Genomic DNA, 19,497 nt, shown 5'->3' on the forward strand with positions numbered 1-19,497 from the left:
GGGGGGGGTAGGGATTCAAGGGACAATAGTGTAGAGCTGAATTGGTTCACAAAAGGATGAAGATGGGGAAAAGACGGGAGTAGACAGTGCAAAGGAGATGCCCTAAGAGAGAAATGAGGGATCAAGAAATTGGTGGTGACAGTGTGGGTGAAGAGTAGGGTTATGTAAGAAAAGACAGAGGGAGAGGTGAAAAGCCAATTGATTATGACTGGATAATGGGATTTGCAAATTCTTGAATTTAAAGGTGGCACATCTGTGCATCATAGCAAGATTAAGGGTAAGATCATCTTTGAGTTGGCACCTCAAAACATGAAGCTGGCCCTTCCTGGAGGCTGAGGTAGAAACATGAAACCCGAATTCATGTTTTCTTGACAATGTTTAGCCTTTTCCCATAGTTCTGGGTTTAATTTGCTACTTTTGAGCTGCTACAATAGCCCCATGCACCTGGCTACCATTCATATTTGGTAATGGGAGCAAAAAGAAATTGACCCACAGTTCCTCCTAAATAGGAGAATTAAGGCTTCTCTGGCTCCTTTGCATAAAAATTAAAATTCCTCATATCTTTATAGTAGTTTACAGGTTACAAACCACTTTCACGTCTATGTATGACCCCATAAGACCCCTATGAGGGAAGCTAGACACATGTTCTTATACCCATTTTACCTACTGAGAAACTGAGGTCCAGAGAGTAGAATAACAACAGTTCTCATTTCTGTGTTGTGGTAGTTTACAAAGCACTTTTCCCACTACAATTCTGTGAACCCAACAATGTAAATACTGTTTCTGTTTGCCCAAAGTCACCTCCCTGGTAAGTAAAGGAGACAAGACTCAAGGTCCCAGGATTTTAGAGTTTTAAATGATCTAAGGACAACCCCTCATTTTGAAAAACTGGAAAACTTAAACCCAAATCCACCTTTTAGCCAATCAAGTAACTCACACAAGGTCACAGGGTCATAGCTACAACCAAAGCTTGAAGAAGCCACAGACAGCTTCTTCAGCCTCTCATTTTACTGATGAAGACAGTGAGGCCTTGAGAAGATGGATGATGTACCCAAAGTGATCCATCCCACCTCCCAAGGTGGGCTAAAGACCCTCCAGAGCCCTCTCCTCTGTACCAGCACAAACTTACAAAGACAACCTGAATCCTCTAGTCACCTACACTGTTATCAGGGTTTCTTGCCTAACATGGACTAAAGTTTCCTGAGAACTCTGGCCCAGCAGAAGCATTTCCCTTCTCCAGGACCCCCAGCATTTTGGGGTCCTAGGCAGCATACTCTTAGAAGTCATGCTCATACATTTCATACATTGCTTAACTTTTCACATACATCTTGTCAACCTTGTCAGATTTTTGAGCTTTGACCATATCTTGCTTTTAGATACCCCCACCCCCACCCAAAGGCCTGGATGAATCATTCTGGTTGTTTTCTTCTAGATATAAGAGGGGCAGTGTGGTACAATGGAAAGGTGACCTACGTTTTCATCTGAGCTCTGCCACTAATAAACTGTATGACCATGAACAAGTTCCCTCCCCACTATGTGCCAGTCTCCTACCTATAAAACTGAGCTGGACTAGATGACATATAGTTCTTTCCATCTCTGACAGGCTATGTATGACTGAAGCCCCTCCCAGCCCTGACATTCCCGGTTCTAAGGCTTGTCCCAGCTCTAACATTCTGTGATCTAAGGCCCTTCTCTGCTTTGACATTCAATAGTCTAAGGCCCCTCCCAGCTCTGACATTCTGAGTTCTAAGGGCCCTCCCAGCCCTGACATTCTCTGTTCCAAGGGCCCTCCCAGCCCTGACATTCTCTGTTCCAAGGGCCCTCCCAGCCCTGACATTCTCTGTTCCAAGGGCCCTCCCAGCCCTGACATTCTCTGTTCCAAGGGCCCTCCCAGCCTGACATTCTCTGTTCTAAGGGCCCTCCCAGCCCTGACATTCCCTGTTTTAAGACCCCTCCCAACTCCAACATTGTGTTCTAAGGCCCTTCCCTGCTTTGACATTCTTTATTTACATGGGCCCTCCTAGCTCTGACACCCTTTGTTTTCTGACACAAACTTACCATAGAGAGACAGGGCCTCAGGGAAAGAGGAATCTGAGATCAGTCCAGTGGATACAGGGAAGTGGGTTTCCTCCATCTAGGGTGGCTCTCACTAAGTCCACCCCACGTTGACTTGTATTACTCTGATAACTTCCAGACAAAGGAAGCCTGAGAAATTCAGTATCCTCACTACTGTTCTGGGCGATTTAAATGGGAGGCTAGGCTGAGCTATGCCAAAACTCACCTTGGGAAGAACTGCTTCTACAGGCAGGCCACCCCCCCCCCCCCCCCCCCCCCCCCCCCCCCGACACAGCTCACTGACAAAAGACCCATTGTCCTACTCACCCCACCAAGAGTCATAAACCCATCAGTAAGCATTTACTGAATAATCCTTCATATCTGTACTGGCTTCTCAAGTACCTCCACATACAATTATGTCATCTGATCCTCCTCATAACCCTGCAAGACAGGTATCATTATCCCCATTTTACAGATGAAGACACAGACTCAGAAGTGAAGTTACTTGGCTCAGTAAGCAATAGAACTGGAAGTCAGGCATAGGCTGTCTGACTCTCATTCCAATGTTCTTCCCATCGAGCCACTCAGCCTTTGGGAGGGCCTTTCTGGGGGTATACAAAGTAAGGTTGGGTTGGCTTAGATCCCTGGAAATTAAAGGTATGTGAGTACTGAGCAACTGTAGACCAGAGAGAGTGCCTTTGGACACCTCGACACACAGACACACACACACAGACACACACACCAGGACCTAGCACAAGCTGCAGGCGGCCCCACACACACACACACCTCCAGCTGCAGGGAGCACCCCAAAGCAAAGATGACTAATTAAGCCTGTGAAGGAAGGAAGTTCTCTTGATAGGGGAGAAAGGAGGGGTTGGAGTAGAGAAATAGTACAGGGAAGAAAAGGAAGGCTGTTTTCATTGCATTAGCATTTTTTTATATTTAGTGGTTACACTACCACAGGGCAACCAAGTTCCTTCCTATTCAGCCATGCCAAGTCCAGCCTGGACAAAGGGAATGCATCTGCAGGGACCGACCCCTCCTAACCCCTACTGCACATTACTCCTCCTCCCTCTGCCCCCACTGCCCTTCACGTGCTCGCAAGCGTGGATCAGGGGCAGCTGCCTGATTGCCAGCTTCTCCAGTGCACCTGTTCCATGGAGCCTCTAGGGTGGGGTGAAGGAGAGAACAGAAAGTCCAAGTGGCCTAAACCCCACAGGGTCCCCTGGTGGCATACCCCCCAGGCCAAAAAAGCCAGGGACAGGTCACGTGGGGACCTTGGGTTGTGGAGGGAGGCAAAAAGACACAGCCAATTTGGCAGCCTACTCCAGGGAGTAACAGCTAATTGCTTTTACTACCAGCCCTACTGTTTACTACTTCTGTGACCTTGGCCAAATCCTACCTCCAGCCCACTTTTTCTCACCTGGAAGTCTCTCCCACCTCCTCTCAGCCTCCTGGATTCTCTGGCTTCCTTCAAGTTCCAGCTAAAATTCCTCCTCCCTTCCCCCCCCCCCCAGCAAGTCTTTCCTAGTCCCCCTTAATGCTGGCTCCCTCCCTCTGTTAATTAGACCCGATTTACCCTGTATATAATTTGTTTGTACGTTAGTGTTTGCATGTTGTCTCCCCCCCATTAAGCTGTGAGTTCCTTGAGGGCAGGGACTTTCTTTTACCTTCCTTCACATCTCTGGTGCTAAGCAAAGAGTAGGTGCTCAATAAACATTTATTGACTGATTGACTGCAAAATTAGGTGATTACACTAGGGCCCTAAGGTCCATTTAAATTCTAAATCAGGGAAACCTGCAGCCTTGAGGCCACCGGTGGCCCTCTAGGTACTCAAGTGTGATCCCTTGACTGAATCCAAAGCAGTCAAAGGATCACACTTGAGGACCCAGAAGCCTCAAGGCTGCAGGTTCCCCATCCCTGTTCTAAATCCCACTGTCCTAAGACATACCTGGCCTTAAGACTCAAAGTTCCCTGGCTGAAAAGTCCCTCTGCTAGCTGAAAGTGATCTCTGCTGCCTCCAAATTCTCTTGTTACATTGTTACCTCTCTTGTGCTCTTATGTGCTATTTTGAATTGTGGTGGTTTGAGTACAGGTCTCATTTCCCTACCCATTGTAAGCTTCTTGAGGACAGGGACCATTTTTTTTTTTTAATCTTGGTGGCTCCCCCAGTGCAGAGCACAGAATTTTTGAGGTAATACTTGTGTAATGCTGGTACAGTGGAACTAGTGTTGTATTTGGAGTCAAAGGGCCCAGGTGCAAATTCCATTATCGTTATTACCTATGTACCCTTAAGCAAGTCGCTTGGCCTCAGTTTCCCCATCTGTTAAGGCAATTAAATGAGATGGCCTCTAGGGTCCCTTCCAGCAGGAATACCTTGGAAGGAAGACCTTCCAAGCTGGAAGACCTGGGTTCTAGCCCTGGCTCTGCCTCTTGTTCCAAAAGAAGCCTAGGTTTCCCTATCTGTGAAATGAGTGATCCTTCTACATGGTCTTTGAGCTGCCTTCGAGTTCTGACCTATATTTTAAGGTTCCTTACCACTCTAACATTCTGTGGTCTGAGGCCCGGGTCTGATGTTCTCTGAATTTCTTCCATTTCTTCCTGCCATTCCATTCCCTAAGCTCCCAGCGCTGCAACAACTGAACCCCTTAACAAAAGATGGAGAAAGGCAAAGATCTCAACTTCCTTCATTCAGCCATGAACTTTTAGTTTCTTCTCCATTACCTTCTTCCCTAAAAGGACCAGGATCCTAGAATCCATTCCAGTCTTCAGTGCTCCCCTTCTGCCCAGGGATCCCTTCCCTCCCCAGGGCAGAATCCCCTCCCTCTAAGTGATCGGACTCTCCCCAGTAGACCAGACCACAAGATAGTGGCCAAAAGCTCAGACCTCCAGCATTCCAGTATTGATGCCTCCTCATGGATCATTCCAGTTGAAAGGAAACTTAGACCATCTAGGCCAACCCCTCATTTTGCAGATGAAGAAATTGGGGCACAGACACTGGAAAGGATCTGCCCTACGACCACATGAAAAGACTCACAGGCCATGCTTTCCTTCACCACAGGGCTCAGAATAAATTTAGCACTGATCAGAATCCCTTGGGTCTTAAGAAAAGAAGCAGAATTAGAGGCCGAGAGCCTCAGAATGGAAAGAAACCTAATGGGGTGGGGGCTGGAGAGGCTCTCCTAGGATTTGAATTTCTGTTCTTAATTGTCCCTGGAGCCAGTTTATCTGGAAGGTTATTTCTAGGATCAGTTTGTTGTCTCTATTTTGCAAACAGCCCCAGCAGTGCCTCCTCACTTCCCCCGCTTTCCCTCCCCCAGTCACTCAGGGGCTATTTATTTCTGGTGACAAGCCCCATCGTCCCTTGGTGGGGGTGTATCAAAGCATTGGAGGGGACAGGGTGTCACTGGCAACAGGCAGGCAGTCACCCAGCCTCCTATGGCACAGGAGAAGGTTGGAGCAAAAAAAAGCCCTAACACCCCCACCCCCAGCCACTGGCCTTTCTCTCTTCTCTAAAAGTACTGGGCTCAAGGGATCAAGGATCATCAGGCTCTCCCCAGGGCCTCAAAGGTCATGGTTATTTCTGAACACTGGGGAAACAGAGGCAGTAGAGTCAGGATATTTTTGGTGTCAGAGATGGGGCCTGAGGGTAGGTTGGAGAAAGAAGGCGTCTCCCTCCCTTCTACTACCCCTCCCTCCTCACTTACACACAAGTACTCCAGCACTCATAACTTTTAAATAAAGAACTCTGGAAGGTCACAGATCCATCGGCAGGAGTTCTCCTTCCTGCTGTCACCACTATGAATAGGAGGAGTATGTCCTCCATCTCTCAAGTCAGCTAAGGAGAAAGTTACCCATGTAACTTTGGGGGAGTCCATTTGTTCTCTCAACCTGCTTTTTTCTGTTAAACAGGAAAGTTATGACATACTTGGGTACAATGGAAAAACCACTAACTGCAGTCAGAGGCCTGGGTTCAAATTCCCCCAAAGATGACCTTAGAAGAGTCTCTAGGCCTCAGATTCCCCACATGTACAATAAGGAGGTCACAATAGATAGCCTCAGAGGTCTCTTCCACTTCTAGGTCTATGATACCATGACTAACTGCTCTCTAAATGCCCTTCCAGCCTTAAATCTAACAGTCCTAGGACCTGAGAGACCATGCCCCTACCTTTGCCTGGGCTACAGCTAAGCTAACCCCAACTGAGCTCCTTATCCCAAGCTGTGGGATCCAATTTGTGCTCCGTAGTCATAGTGGGCTAGGGATCTAGGAACAAAAGACACTTCCACCCCACCCATAGGTAGGAACTCCTTGAGGCCATACTCAGATTCTTGGAGTAGGGGCTAGAAAGATTCCACCAAATAAAAGGGGAGAGATCAGTGGATAGTGAGTGAGTCAGAGGAACTTGTATAGTGGGAAATGGGCAAGACTTAGAATCCTATTTCCTGGCTTCAAATTCTGGTTCTGCCACTTTCATTGTCACTTGTGTGACCCTGGGCAAATCCCTCTGGGCCTCAGTTTCTTGATGTGTCAAATGAAGGGTTTGGACAAGATGCCCTACCAGCTTGAAATCCCTGAGCTGATAGTTTAAATCCTAGCCTTGCTATATACCATCTATGTGATTTAGGCAAGTCACTTACACCCTGTGGGCCTCAGTTTCTCAAAATGCAAAATGAAGGGATTGGGCTAGATTAACAAAATTCTATATTCATTCTGAAGTTCGAGACCCCACCTGATAATACGCCCTAATCCTCAGCCAGGGAGGCCAGAGCCACGGGCTCAGAAGAGCCCCGGGAAGGCTTTCAATTCAAAATGCCTACTACGTGCAAAGCCCTAGGCTGAGGACCAGCACAGATAGGCCAAGCTTGGGGAAGGGGACTCGCGGAGAGGCTCTGGTCGAGGGGGCGGGCCCCAGGTTGTGGCGGGGAGACTAACCAGGAGGGGGGGTGGGTCCGAGAGGCACTGGGCCGAGTTGGGGGGAGGGGGGCCGGGGGCGGGGTCCGGGCTGGGCTGGGCGGGCTCCCGCCCTCACTTCCTCCGGGAGGGGTTAGGGACGTAGTGCTCAGAGTCGCCCACACAGTCTCTGGACAGGAGTCGTCCGAGCCGCGCGTCCAGCCCCGGCCCCCCAGGTAAGAGCCACCGCCCCGAGCACGGCGGCGGACAGAAAGACTCGGCCAACCAGGATCCTGCCCCCGCACCCCGCCCTCGGCCCCCTCAGCGGCTGCGCCCCCTCCTCCACCCCATCAAGCCTGCTGGCTGGACTCTACCCTTGAATGTGCCCCCAGCCCCACGTCCCAGGTCTGTCAGTCCCCTCCTGCTGGGGCAGGAAGGTGTGGCGGGAGTCGGGGGCGCGGGGAGCAGAGAGGAGTTCCCGGCTGGCACACAAAGAGTTAACGGCAGCTGTTTCTCCGCCTGTCCCTGGCTGGCTTGCCTGCCTGCTTGTTCAGGGTCCCAGCTTCCGAGCGCCCCCAGAGCCCGGGAGACCGTGCTGAGCTGTGCTGCATAGTCGAGGCCGGGGATGGGAATGAGCTTCCCGCTGCCGAAACCCCACTGACATCTCCCTCTTCCCCGCCCTTCCCCAAAGGCCGCTGTCCGTGCCCTCCCGCGGGGAACCGGCCGGCTAGTTTCTGGTCCTGGCCAGGTTCTCCCTTAGGGGATGAGGGAGGGAGGCCGGGCGGAGACTCCCGCTGTCCCACTGGGTGTGGGACTGTTGTTGGGAGCCAAGTTGGAGAAGAAAAAGACAGAAATTCGGAGACACTGAGAGACTGAGACACGATTGAGAGACAAAGATGGAGGAGGCATCAGGGAAAGAGAAACAGACACACAGAGGCTCAGAGTGAGACACTTACCTGGCGAGCTCCAAACTTTTATCTTCCAATTCAGATCTCTGTTCCAGTGCCTCAGCCCCAGGGGACAAAGACTGAATGAACTGGCTGTCCCTGGGCCCATGGGAGTTTCATCTCTCCATCCCTTTGTACCCAACCTTTTCCTTTCGCAAGCAGCTTTGTCCTTCTAAGCCCCCATGGTGGGGAGGGGGGGAAAGAAAGAGAATTTAGCTCTGGTGCCAAGCAGCTAGTAGTGGTAAGGGGGAGGGAAGGAAGGAGGTAGGGAGAGAGAGACAAACAGACAGAGAGAGAGAGAAAGTGTGTTAAATTTCTCCCCCTGAGTATTCTGTCAACAAACCCACCAACTCTTGGAATCTGTGGAAGGGGAGGAAAGGGGGAGGGGGCAGAGAGGGAAGGTTGTAGTCCTAGTCACAGCTGAGGGGTGGGGTGCAGGGCAGATTCTGTGCTAGCCTGTGGGGAAATAAATGTCCTCACATATGTATGCCCTTCCAAACTGTGGAGCAGTTAGTGGGAATAATGGGAAACTTTATTTACATGAACATTTAGGGAACTGGGAGTATCTGGCCCTCAGTGATAGAGGAAGAAAAGGGAACCTAGACCCCAACCCTGTTAATGTTCTCTGCCTTTTGGCCAGCTTGGCTGAAACATTTCCAGATCTCTCCTCTCCCCTGAGAATTCAGTATTGGCAGTCTCTTGGAGCCAATGATTCCTGTAGGGCTCAGAGACATGATACCAGGTGTGTCAGAAAGGAAGGAGGGAGGGAGAAAGATGTCTGGGTAACCCTGCAGTCTGGGGTTCTATAGTGTCTTTTCCACTGGAGCTAAGGAGGCTGAACCTGAGGGAATACCTGGGCTTCCTCTTAATTCTCATGCTGGATAGACTGATCAGGGAGCCCTTTCTACATTTTTGTTCCTAGACAGGAGCTCCATTCTTGGCTATAGAATATAACAATTCAGTTCAATTCAATTCACCAAATATTTATTACCAAATGACTACTGTGCTAGATTCCAAGAATACAAGAACGACAATTACTACGGCCACTGTCCCTACCTGGCTGGAATTTACAATCTGCTATGGGGGATCTGACTCAATGGAAACAAAATTAAGCCTCCTACTAGAGAGAATGTGATAGGAACAAGGGAGAGTTAGACTAAGTGCTCTGAGAAATTTAAGAAGGGAGAACCACACGGAAGGCACTCCCTCTTAGGGGGAAGCGTCCCGGACTTCAACTAATGCCTAGGAAGGGATGGAGATTCTCTGATCTTTGTTACCCACTTGGGCCACCAGCACCACTGCACTGGGGAAACTCAAAGCCTGCCCACTCCTGGGCATAAAAAAATCAATATCTTAAGATCCTGCCCCTGGCCATTCAGACAGGATTCCAGGAGTTAAGGGACTAAATGGCTCTGTGTAGATCTCAGAGCGTTGAGATTCTCCTTTCGATTGTAGCTGTTGTACCTTGGGGGAAGAGGGAATCCAGTACACAGGACTCTGCATTCTGGTGACTTCTTGCCCCCCCCCCCCAACCTTTTTCTGACTAGTACCTAAATTTGAGGGGCAGGAAGCTCCTGGAAAGGAAATGGAGGGTATAAATTGGGGCAGGGGAGGGGGGGATTGAAGAGAGTGGCCTGAAGGGATTCTAAATCTCATCCACAAAACTCAGTTACTCTAGCTGCACCAGGAAGACCAGATGGGCTTTGTAGTGTGTGCTAGATGGATTGTTGGTCCAGAAGTCCGGTAGACCTGGGTTCAAGTCCTGTCATTGGCAGCTATGGATAATAACGTCTCTTGTTGCTGCCTCATGGGGATAGTGAGAACTTAATAAAATAATCTAGGCTAAGTGCTTTATGAATGCCAGCTAAGTCTTATTATTCTCTGACTTCCCCCTTCCACGACTTAGGAGGGGAAACCCCTTGTTTCAGGAGCTGGAGGCCAGGCCAGGGAGGAAGGAAAGGGTCTTGAACACTCCCAGACGGATGTCCTGCCACACTCCCCACCTGCACTGACCACTCTCACATATAGTATTGAATGGCCAAGGGGAGCTTCAGATGCTGGGCCAAAGGAAACATGAGCTGGGGGGGAGGGAGGAGGGAAATGGGGGGAATAGAGATGCCCAGGACAGAGGGGAGGAACATTCTGGAGAACAGGAACCTGTTTCCCCCAGAGCTCTCTCAGCTTTGCACATATCCTTTCCCAGAGGGATCTTTCCCCTCTGTACAGAAGGGGAAGCTGAGGCACAGAGCCATGGTCCCTGGGAAACAAGTTCAGGGGTCTTGATAGAGTCCCATATTGACTGATAGATTTGCTGATGGACTCATTAGTCAAGTAAGCACTGATTCCCTGTAACAGAACTACGTTTACCCTACACATCCTAGAGGAAAAGGAGCAGATAGCCCTTTTCTGGGAATCCCTCCCCAAACCACCATGGCCCAAGGGACTGACATGAACTCCTGAGTCCCAGGGAAGTAATATCCCTGGAAAAGATCATTGTGGTCAGAGTAGTCTGATAGGGGATCCCTGTTCCCCAAGAATGACTGAACCTCAAAGGAACCTCAGCTCTTTTTCTGGTTTCTTTCCCCTAAATCCACTGGCCCTATCACCGATTCAGGAAAGGGACTCTGAGACCATTTAGCCCAACTCCCAAAGGCTAGTATGAGGTGGAGGGTGACCAGGTTACCCTACCAACCTGGACTGAGTTCAGCTCATCAGAGAGGTTTGTTGGAGAGGAAACCTCCACTCAGGGGAAGGGGAAAGGTTTTTTTCTCCTCAAAGTCAGAACAGAAGTATCTTGGGGGAGAGCCAGTCTCTTGTCCTGTCTGCAGCTCCTTCTCCCTAGCTCTACCAATCCAGGTTGGTCTCAGGTGTGGCAGGAGAGGGGAATATGAGAGTCGCTGTGGGAAGGAATGAGGGATAGCGTTTAGGGAAGTGTGGTGGTAAGGGAGGTGGGGGGGAGGTGCAAAGGATAAAATGAAGGGAGCTGAAGGGGAAACTGAAGGGAGGATCAAATGAGTAACTAGATGTGTGTGTGGGAGAGTGGGGAAATGAATGTAATGGGAGGCCTGAAGGAAACCTGAGTGGGGATGGGGAGAGGTGTGAAGGGCAGCTCAATGGCCAGGCTACTTTTCCCCAGTAGAATTGCATGCTTTGGTCTCTGTCCCTTTAACTTCCCCGGCTTTTCTCTGCCTCTGCCCCAGGGCCTTCCCATCTTCTCCTCCTCCTACTTCCAGCCCCTTCCTGTCCCACTCTGTTACCTTTCTCAGTCTTACCCTAGGCTGAGTTCCAGGTTCTCCAATGAGTCCAAACTTGAGGCTAGGGGAGAGGAAACTGGTGTCTACCTAGGGGACTTTTGTCTTAGATGCTTCTGAGAAGGGGGTTGGGGTAACCTGGGACCCCCTCTGCCCCCAACCCCCAATCCCATCTACTCCAACTCCTGCGTCTGCTGCAGAGGCAGCTGCGCTGATGACCTCACCCCACAAACACGCTTTGTTCCTGAGAAAATGGAAACTGTCTGAAGTTTGGGGGCCGGGTGTCTGCAGCAACAGCTCCTAGGGCTCCCCTCCTTCCGCCTCCCCTCCCTCCCCTCCTAAGCCCAGCCAGGAGCCATGGGGAAGTAAGATTTAGATGGAGGAAGATAAGATAATTGTAGTTCACATTTTAGATGACTCTAATGTTCACAAACAGCTTTTTTCTTGACAACTATGAGGAAGGCAGAGCAGGTTATTACTGCCCCCATTTTACAGATGAGAAAACTGAGGTTCAGAGAGATGGAATGATTTTTCTGAGGTCATATAACTTGGTAACCAAGATTGAGTGGCAGAATTGGAACTTAAAACCAAGTATCCTGGAGCCAAGTCCAGTGGTTTTCCCATTATATAAAACACCATTTCTGCCTTCCTCCCTCCAAATGCAAATTCTTTTAATCTGTCCCCCTCAAAAAACCAGGAAAAGGTAGAAGGAGGGAACCATTCACTGTAGAGGCAGGGGAAGGGAAGGAATGAACTTACAGCTTTGTAAGGAGCAACTTAGCCAGTCCTAAAGTCTGAGGAGTATTTTGCCAGGTGCATCAAGACACTGAATGAGATCAGGCATAGTAGGAGTACAGGCAGCGAGTGATCTATCAGAGGTAGATACTGTGTAGTGCATGTCTTCTCCCTCTCTCTCTCTCCCCATCTCTTTTTCTTTCTTTTCATTTGCTAACAAATTTTGACATCTGGCCATCTGTGCTCCCCACAGATACTACATATGTCAGACACCAAGACTGCCAATTCATGCTGTGGGAAAACAAATGGACCTGAGTGGCTGGAGGCCTGGGGAGTGGGCTAGTAGAAAGGGCTGGAAAATCCAAGCCTTCTGGAAGCCTAACCGTTCCCTCTCAGTTTTTGACAGTCTCCCCACACTGACTTCTCACCCTTGGGCTGAATTCTGCTTGCCCCCATCCCTTCCCATCAACAAGCCTTAATTAAGGGTCTGCCAAGTGCCAAGCACTTTGCTAAGTATAGGACATAAAGAGAAGAAAATGAAATAACTCCTACCTTCAAGGAGTTTACATTCCACTAGAACACAGCTTCTTAACCCCTGTAGTCTGTGAATTTATTCTTGAAAAAAATTTGGATAAGTGTATTGTAATATAATTGTTACCTTTGCATTTCTGTGTATTTTATGCATTTAAAAATCTGATTCTGATTCTGTAGTAGAGGGATGCAACATGTTTGCAGATAAGTAAACACAAGATATATACAAAATAAACATACAGTTAAACAGTAGGGTTCTAAGAGTGGGCCAGAAGGAAAGCAACTTGTGGCATCTCCTCTCTTTTTTCTTGGGCATGGACCATGAGGAGCTATTACATCTCCCTCATCACCTACCCCATAAGTGCCCAGCTGCTAGTGTCCTCCCTCCAGAAATTCCTTTCCACTTACTTTGTACATTATTATTAGCACGATTATATAAGGCCCACACTCACTTATTGGTCACCTCTCAGTCTGCTACCTAAGTAGTACTTTACCCCAAGCAGTAAGGTAATCTAGGAGCATATTTATTTGTTTCCTCATTAATAACATTTAATATAACTATCAATAAATTAAGCTCAGGGCCCAACATCAGTTCATCAAATGTCATTTATTTAATAAACAATAGAAATCTCTTTTCTGAATCATAGTTACTTGTATATCTTTATATATTAAATTCTTTAATTTCATAAGATTAGATAAAAGTATTTTTGATCACAGCCACAGTGACCTCCAACAATCACTGTAACTACAGATGACTTCTCCTTACTTCTGGAAACACAGATCCACCATTCAGTTCACTCAGGATCCCAAATAAAGTCCCTTCTCAGGAAATCTTATCTTTTGAAAAACAAGGGTTTAAACAGTGCCTTCAAGAAAGAGGACCTCTCCATCCCCATTCTGCTCTCCCAACACAGTTAAAACAGTAATTCCCACAACAATCCATTTGGCTTCTAAAGCTATGTTAACTGTAGCCTCTACGGGAAAGGCTTTTGAAACACATGTCATTACTCTTAGGTATGTGCATGTTGTCTTTACACCTAGAATGTAAAGACCTAGAGGGCAAGGACTGTTTCATAGTTGTCTTTGGATCCTCAGACCTAGCATGGTCCCTGGCACATAGTAGGTACTTAATAAATGTTTGTTGAGTGATCATAGATTTAGAAATAGAAGGAACTTAGAGACTATTAGTCTAACCCTCTAACTTCCCCCTTTGCACACTTTAAGCACTATATAATAATAGCTAGCTCTTATTATTTCACTGATGAGGAAACCAAGGGCTTGAATATGAATGAATATAAGTGAATTAACAGGGCAGCTAGGTGGTGCCACAGTACACAGAGCACTGGCCTTGGCATTAGGGGAACCTGAGTTCAGATTCGGACACTTACTTAACTGTGTGACCCTGGTCAAGTCACTAAACCCCAGTTGCCTCAAGGGGACAAAAAGGAGTGAATTAACATACCCAAGGTCAAACAAGTAGTATTAGAGCTGAGATTTGAACCCCAATTCTCAGACTTCAAAACCAATACCCTTTCTAATAATAGACCATACTGCTTCCCTTTCTCCTTTTCTCTGAGTCCTGAGCTGTGTTCTCTCTGACACCCACCCGGGCTTTTCTTTGGTCTGTCCACAGCGCTGGGCACCAGAATCATAGTTTGCTCCCATTATAACGAGGTCTCCTTGGTGTTCTCTGGGGGCCTGGGAAAGGGGTAGAGTTTTGCATTAGATCTTTGAGGGGAGTTAGGATGGGGCAAAGAGAACGCCCGTCACTCTGCCCCCTTACCCAGATCAGTCACCAGGGAAGGAAAGCTTGAGTATAGAGGGAAGTAGTGGGGGGGTAGTGGAAGGAACTCCTCAGAGCTAGGACAGGAAGTGAGTCATTTGTGGGGGAGGGGGTTCATCCCTCCATCAAGTTCTGCTAGGACCCAAATTAGGAAGCAGTCTCTTCTTCCTGTCTCTGATCTGACCCATCTCCCCTGGAGTTCAGAGTATGGTATCAATCCACAGAAGATGGGGAGCCCTCCATACACCAACTAAGTATGTCCATATCTCCCAGGACCTCTTTGTAGCCTTAAGCCACTAGGCCCCTTATCCCTCCTTTCTTTGGACCAGAGTTGAAGGGGAGTGTTGCCTTAAGATTTCAAAGGCAATTTCCCCCATTCTTTCCTCAACACAATTTGGCCAATTCTGGCTTCTCCCTTCTAAGGCTACCTTGGCATGGACTATGTTCCCCCACTTAGCCCCAGAGCTGAGAAAAGACTGAGCAGGTTTTGAAAATTGGGGCACTTAGGACATGACCTAGCATACAATAAACGCCTTCAAGTCAAAGAGAGTGAGATGTTCTGGCATTAATAGTCTTTGTGTCTAAGACAGAGTACCTAAAAACCAGTAGCCCTTGTCACACCATCCTGAATGTTGTATCCATGATGACTATCCACCTTGTCTACCTGCTAGGCCACTCTAGCCCAGCTGGACACTGACCTTCCTTATTTCATGGAGTAGATCTGAGGGAGTTGAATTCCTCCTTCTTTTGACCATTTCTCTGTTCCCATTGCACCTATGTGACCACTCTCCTCAGGCCATGACCCCTGACTCTTGCGATCTCTCCCTTCAGGGCCCCTTTACACCATGAGCGAGGCCTTCGACTGTGCCAAGTGTGGGGAGTCCCTATATGGCCGAAAATACATCCAGGCAGAGGGTGGCCCCCACTGTGTTCCCTGCTATGATGGTACCTTTGCCAATACATGCGCCGAGTGCAAGGAGCTTATTGGACATGACTCTCGGGTGAGGATGGCCACCAGCTGCCAGGCTGGCTTTGGTTTCTAGACACTTAGATTCTATCTTAGATCTATTCTGGGCTTCAGTTTCCTTATCTGAGAAACTGGGAAAGGGCTTTGTGCCTCAGAGGAATACAGTGAAGAAGGATGTGTCCAGGAGAATGTCCAGAGGGCATGTGGCCTTGGAAGTGGTGAGGAGTTGACTCTAAACCCAAGTGTGTTATTCCTTTTCCTCTGTCCCAATACAGGAACTATTCTATGAAGATCGCCACTACCATGAAGGCTGTTTCCGCTGCTGCCGCTGTGAGAAGTCCCTGGCAGACGAGCCTTTTACTTGCCAGGACAATGAGCTCTTGTGTAACGAGTGTTACTGCAGCGCCTTCTCCTCCCAGTGCTCAGCCTGTGGGGAGACTGTCATGCCTGGTATGGGCATGGGGACTGACAGGTCCCTTGGATGGGAAGGATGGGCAAGATGTGGCTGTGTTGGAAGTGCAGGGCAAGTGGAGTCCCCGAAGGAAGGGGCTGTTCTTTTCTGTCCTTTTGACCCCTTTTCCTTCCCAACCAGGGTCTCGGAAGCTAGAGTACGGGGGTCAGACCTGGCATGAACACTGCTTCCTCTGCAGCGGCTGTGAGCAGCCCCTAGGCTCTCATTCCTTTGTGCCAGACAAGGGTGCTCACTACTGCGTGCCTTGCTATGAAAGCAAGTTTGCCCCTCGATGTGCCCGCTGCAGCAAGGTAAGATCAGGGAGGGTTTGGGGAGGAGGACATGGAGATATGGAAAATGGAGGTCAGGGCTCTGGACCCAGATCTAAGATGGAATCTAAATGTCTAGAAACCAAAGCCAGCTTGGCAGCTGGGCCCAGGACTCTTGGTACCTCTAAAATGTCCATCTCCTTCTCATGTCAGATTTCCAAGGCTTTGCCAAAAGGAGCCAGAGAATGATGCAAGGTCGCTCCCCTTCTACTCCAGACCAGTATCCTAAATCCAATTCCATGCTCCCTGACCCTGGCCCCCTAATTTCATAATGTATGTTCCCAAATTGATATCCCTTGTACCCCTCTGCCCTTCGTGTCATGCCCCCTGACTGTGTCCCTGTTCTACCAGACACTGACACAAGGTGGAGTGACTTATCGTGACCAGCCCTGGCACCGAGAGTGCCTGGTCTGCACTGGGTGTCAAACCCCCCTGGCTGGCCAACAGTTTACATCCCGGGACGATGACCCCTATTGCGTGAATTGCTTTGGGGAGCTCTACGCACCAAAATGTAGCAGCTGCAAGCGGCCCATCACAGGTGGGGCATTGGTACCTATTGGGGAGGGGGCGGGTTATTATGGTAGAGATTGGTTGGGGAGGCTTTCTCCTGCTAGATAATGTGGACCCATAAAATTATGACTAGAGGAGTGGAGGGAGTCTTCTGCGAACGAGAGGAGGGTTATTGGGGGATCTGACCTCACCTTTTCCATTTCTCCTACCCCCTGCAGGACTTGGCGGGGGCAAGTATGTGTCATTTGAGGACCGCCACTGGCACCACAGCTGCTTCTCTTGTGCCCGTTGCTCCACCTCCCTGGTGGGCCAGGGATTCATACCCGATGGAGATCAAGTTCTCTGCCAAGGATGCAGCCAAGCTGATCTCTGAGGGAGCCTCCCCGGCTGGGGACCTCCCAGGATACTCCCACCTCAAAACTGGGGTCTCCTATAAACCCAAACGTCTCCTTGGTTGCCCCTTCCCAAACTCAGGATGCCCCCATTCCCACAGCTCTCCAATCCCAGCTTATAAGGTAGTGCGCTCCCTGTCACTGGAAGTGTTGAAGCAGAGGCTGGATGACCATTTATTCAGGATGTTGTAGAACAATCTTCCTGCTTAGGTAGGGGTTGGACTAAATGACCTCTGAGGTCCCTTCTAGCTCTAGGAGTCAATGGAACCTGAGACCCTCACCAAGAGTCTCCTGCCCTGCCTGAAATCCTAACCCCCAAGTCTCTAACCAAAGGCCCTTAAACCTGAGATCGCTCCAACCCACAACAAACCCAGGACCCAGGGACTCCCAACCCAAAGATTTTCTTCATCCTCCCAGAGGGCCTTAAACCCTGGCTATATCAGCAGAGGCCTGACACCGTCCTTCCCTGCCCTCATCTGTGTGAGGCAGCCTTGGCTCTGAGGACTAAACTGGGTTGGGGGTGGGGAATGAGGAGGAGAAAAGGATACAGGGGCCTTAATTGGGGTTGGGGGAGTAAAGGGGAAGGGGGAACCATTCATCCTCCCTCTCCTTTCTTGCTTCTGCAATAAAAGTGTGATGAAACTGTAGCAGTTACTTTTTGAGGGGGAGGAGGGTTTCCCTAACCCCAGACTCCTGTTCTTCCCAACACACACACACACGCACGCACGCACGCACGCACGTGCGCACACACACGCACGTGCGCACACACACGCACACACCCCTCCCTTTCCCACAGCCTCCTGCTGCACCTTAAAGGATAGCTTTAATCTTCTGTCCTCTGTGGGGATGGAGGAATGGTGGCAAAAATTTCAATCACATGTCCTACAGTGCCTTAAACTTACAGAACCCCTCTCACAAACTGAGGCCTATGGCCGCAAAGAGATCTCCCAGAGGTCCCACATCAAGCCTCTGTGAGAAGCATCCTGATCCTAACTACCCCCCACCTCCTTCCCCTATATTAGACTTCTCAAAATACAGTCTGACAGGGGGTTATAATTTTAATGGCTCATAGCTCTATATCCTTGGGGCCTAGTACAGGAGTGGGGAACCTGCAGCCTCGAGGCTACAAATTCTTGTTCTGTGAAGTTCGGACTCAGTCCAAGGGCCGAACTTGAAGACCTGGAGGGCCACGTGTGGCCTGGAGGCTGCAGGTTCCCCACCCCTGGATGCCTGGCACATAGTTGGTAGTAAATGCTCCTTGATTGACTGGTTTCTGTAGCTCTTTGCGGAGGCAGGCAGGGGTGTAGTACAGCGGATAGAGCCCAGGACCAGGGATCAGGAAGACTGAGTTGTCATCTGGCCTCAGCCACCCCAAGGCAGGTCTCCAGCTTGGCTTCAGTTTTCTCATCTGTAAAATGCGTATAATTAATAGCAGCCACCTCAGGGTTGTTGTGAGGATCCAGTGAGATAACATTTGTAAAGTTCTTTTCCAGCCTTAAAGGTCTGTCTAAATGCTCATTATTAAATGATCTTATTCGCACAACTGCGTGGTGAAGTAGATCAGGGACGTATAAATGCTCCCATTTTAGAGATGAGGACGCTGACTGGATGCAGGGGCGTTCCTTTCCCTGCAGTCAAGCTACCTCCTCCTGGTCCTCTCCATCCTCACCTCGCCTTTCCCCTTATCCTCCACCCTCACAAAGTCCCCCAAAGGGGCGAGCTAGCGAGAAGAGAGGCTCCTTGCCTTCATTGCCACAGTCCCTGGACCCCCACTACAGCTCCTTGCCCCTCAACACTTTCCCGAGATGGGGAGAGGGGGGCCGCTAGGCACCCCCTTCCCCCCGGGGATTCGCTCTCGGCTGCACGTTTTTAGCCAAAAAAGGCAAAGGAGCAGCTGCACGAGGCAGGAACATCTGGATCCGATTCCCGGCATGAATGGGTCACGGCCCCGCCTTCCCCTCCCGCTCCCAACGCGGGTGATTCATGGATCGGTTTGGGACAGGGAAGGGGGCTGCCCCCCAAAATAGGAGGAGGGGGACTGAGGGAGGTCGGCGTCTGAATGACTACGCGTCCCCTCCCCCTGGGACGTAGGGAGGGGGGCCACACTCCTCCAGTTTGCCTCCGCACCCCACCTCCCCCATTCCCCCTTTCTCCCTTTCCAGCCAGCCCTTCCCCCTGCCCGTGGCTCAGTAACTTGACTGCAGTCAGACCGCAGAAACTTTCTCGCTCCTTGGCCCGATCTGCCTGTCTTACTTCTCTCTCTCACTTCGTTCTCCTCCCTTTGTGTCCCAGACAGACAAACACAAAGACTCACACGCCTAAGGTTACTCGAGCCTGGAAGCTAAGGGTGTCTCCTTTCCCCACACCCACTTCAGGGGAGCAGAAATATACAGTAGCCTCCTCACCAGTCCTCCGCCTCCACCCTCTAATTCAGCCTTCAGACACTGCCAGATTAATCTTCTCTATGCGTACATGAATCACATCACTCACTGAGATAATTTTGGAGGGCAGAGACACTGGCTCGGGACTGGACCATAGAGGTCATTTGGGTAATCACTTCATTTTACAAGCTTAAGAAACTGAGGCCAGGAAAGGAATAGTGGTTTGTACATGGTCATCCCCCAAATAGGTGGCCGGAAGATTCCAACACCTATT

General features: G+C 49.6%; 2 protein-coding genes across 2 annotated transcripts in view; one reads left to right on the top strand and one right to left on the bottom strand.

Annotated features, from left to right (window-relative positions):
* UTP11 (UTP11 small subunit processome component) overlaps positions 1 to 8,102 on the bottom strand; it is a 21,107-nt gene extending 13,005 nt beyond the window's left edge. Inside the window, exon 1 of the mRNA XM_072609988.1 lies at positions 7,903 to 8,102. The gene's annotated coding sequence lies outside the window, so the exon portion shown is untranslated. The remainder of the gene's footprint in view (positions 1 to 7,902) is intronic.
* On the top strand, positions 7,078 to 17,484 carry FHL3 (four and a half LIM domains 3). Its single transcript, XM_072609987.1, has 6 exons — positions 7,078 to 7,182; positions 15,025 to 15,194; positions 15,436 to 15,610; positions 15,753 to 15,922; positions 16,292 to 16,478; positions 16,669 to 17,484. Exons 2-6 carry the CDS (start codon positions 15,039 to 15,041, stop codon positions 16,821 to 16,823), a joined length of 843 nt encoding a protein of 280 aa, XP_072466088.1. The 5' UTR covers positions 7,078 to 7,182; positions 15,025 to 15,038; the 3' UTR covers positions 16,824 to 17,484.
* The last annotated feature ends 2,013 nt before the right edge of the window (positions 17,485 to 19,497 follow it).

Source organism: Notamacropus eugenii, chromosome 5, assembly GCF_028372415.1.
Source record: "Notamacropus eugenii isolate mMacEug1 chromosome 5, mMacEug1.pri_v2, whole genome shotgun sequence".
Lineage (NCBI taxonomy): Eukaryota > Metazoa > Chordata > Mammalia > Diprotodontia > Macropodidae > Notamacropus > Notamacropus eugenii.

Bases quoted from the DNA above. Each gene is read 5' to 3' on its own strand.
- FHL3 (XM_072609987.1), top strand. From the start codon at position 15,039: ATGAGCGAGGCCTTCGACTGTGCCAAGTGTGGGGAGTCCCTATATGGC. The intron at 15,923-16,291 runs GTAAGATCAGGG...CTGTTCTACCAG, and splicing joins GATGTGCCCGCTGCAGCAAG to ACACTGACACAAGGTGGAGT. The intron at 16,479-16,668 runs GTGGGGCATTGG...TACCCCCTGCAG, and splicing joins CTGCAAGCGGCCCATCACAG to GACTTGGCGGGGGCAAGTAT.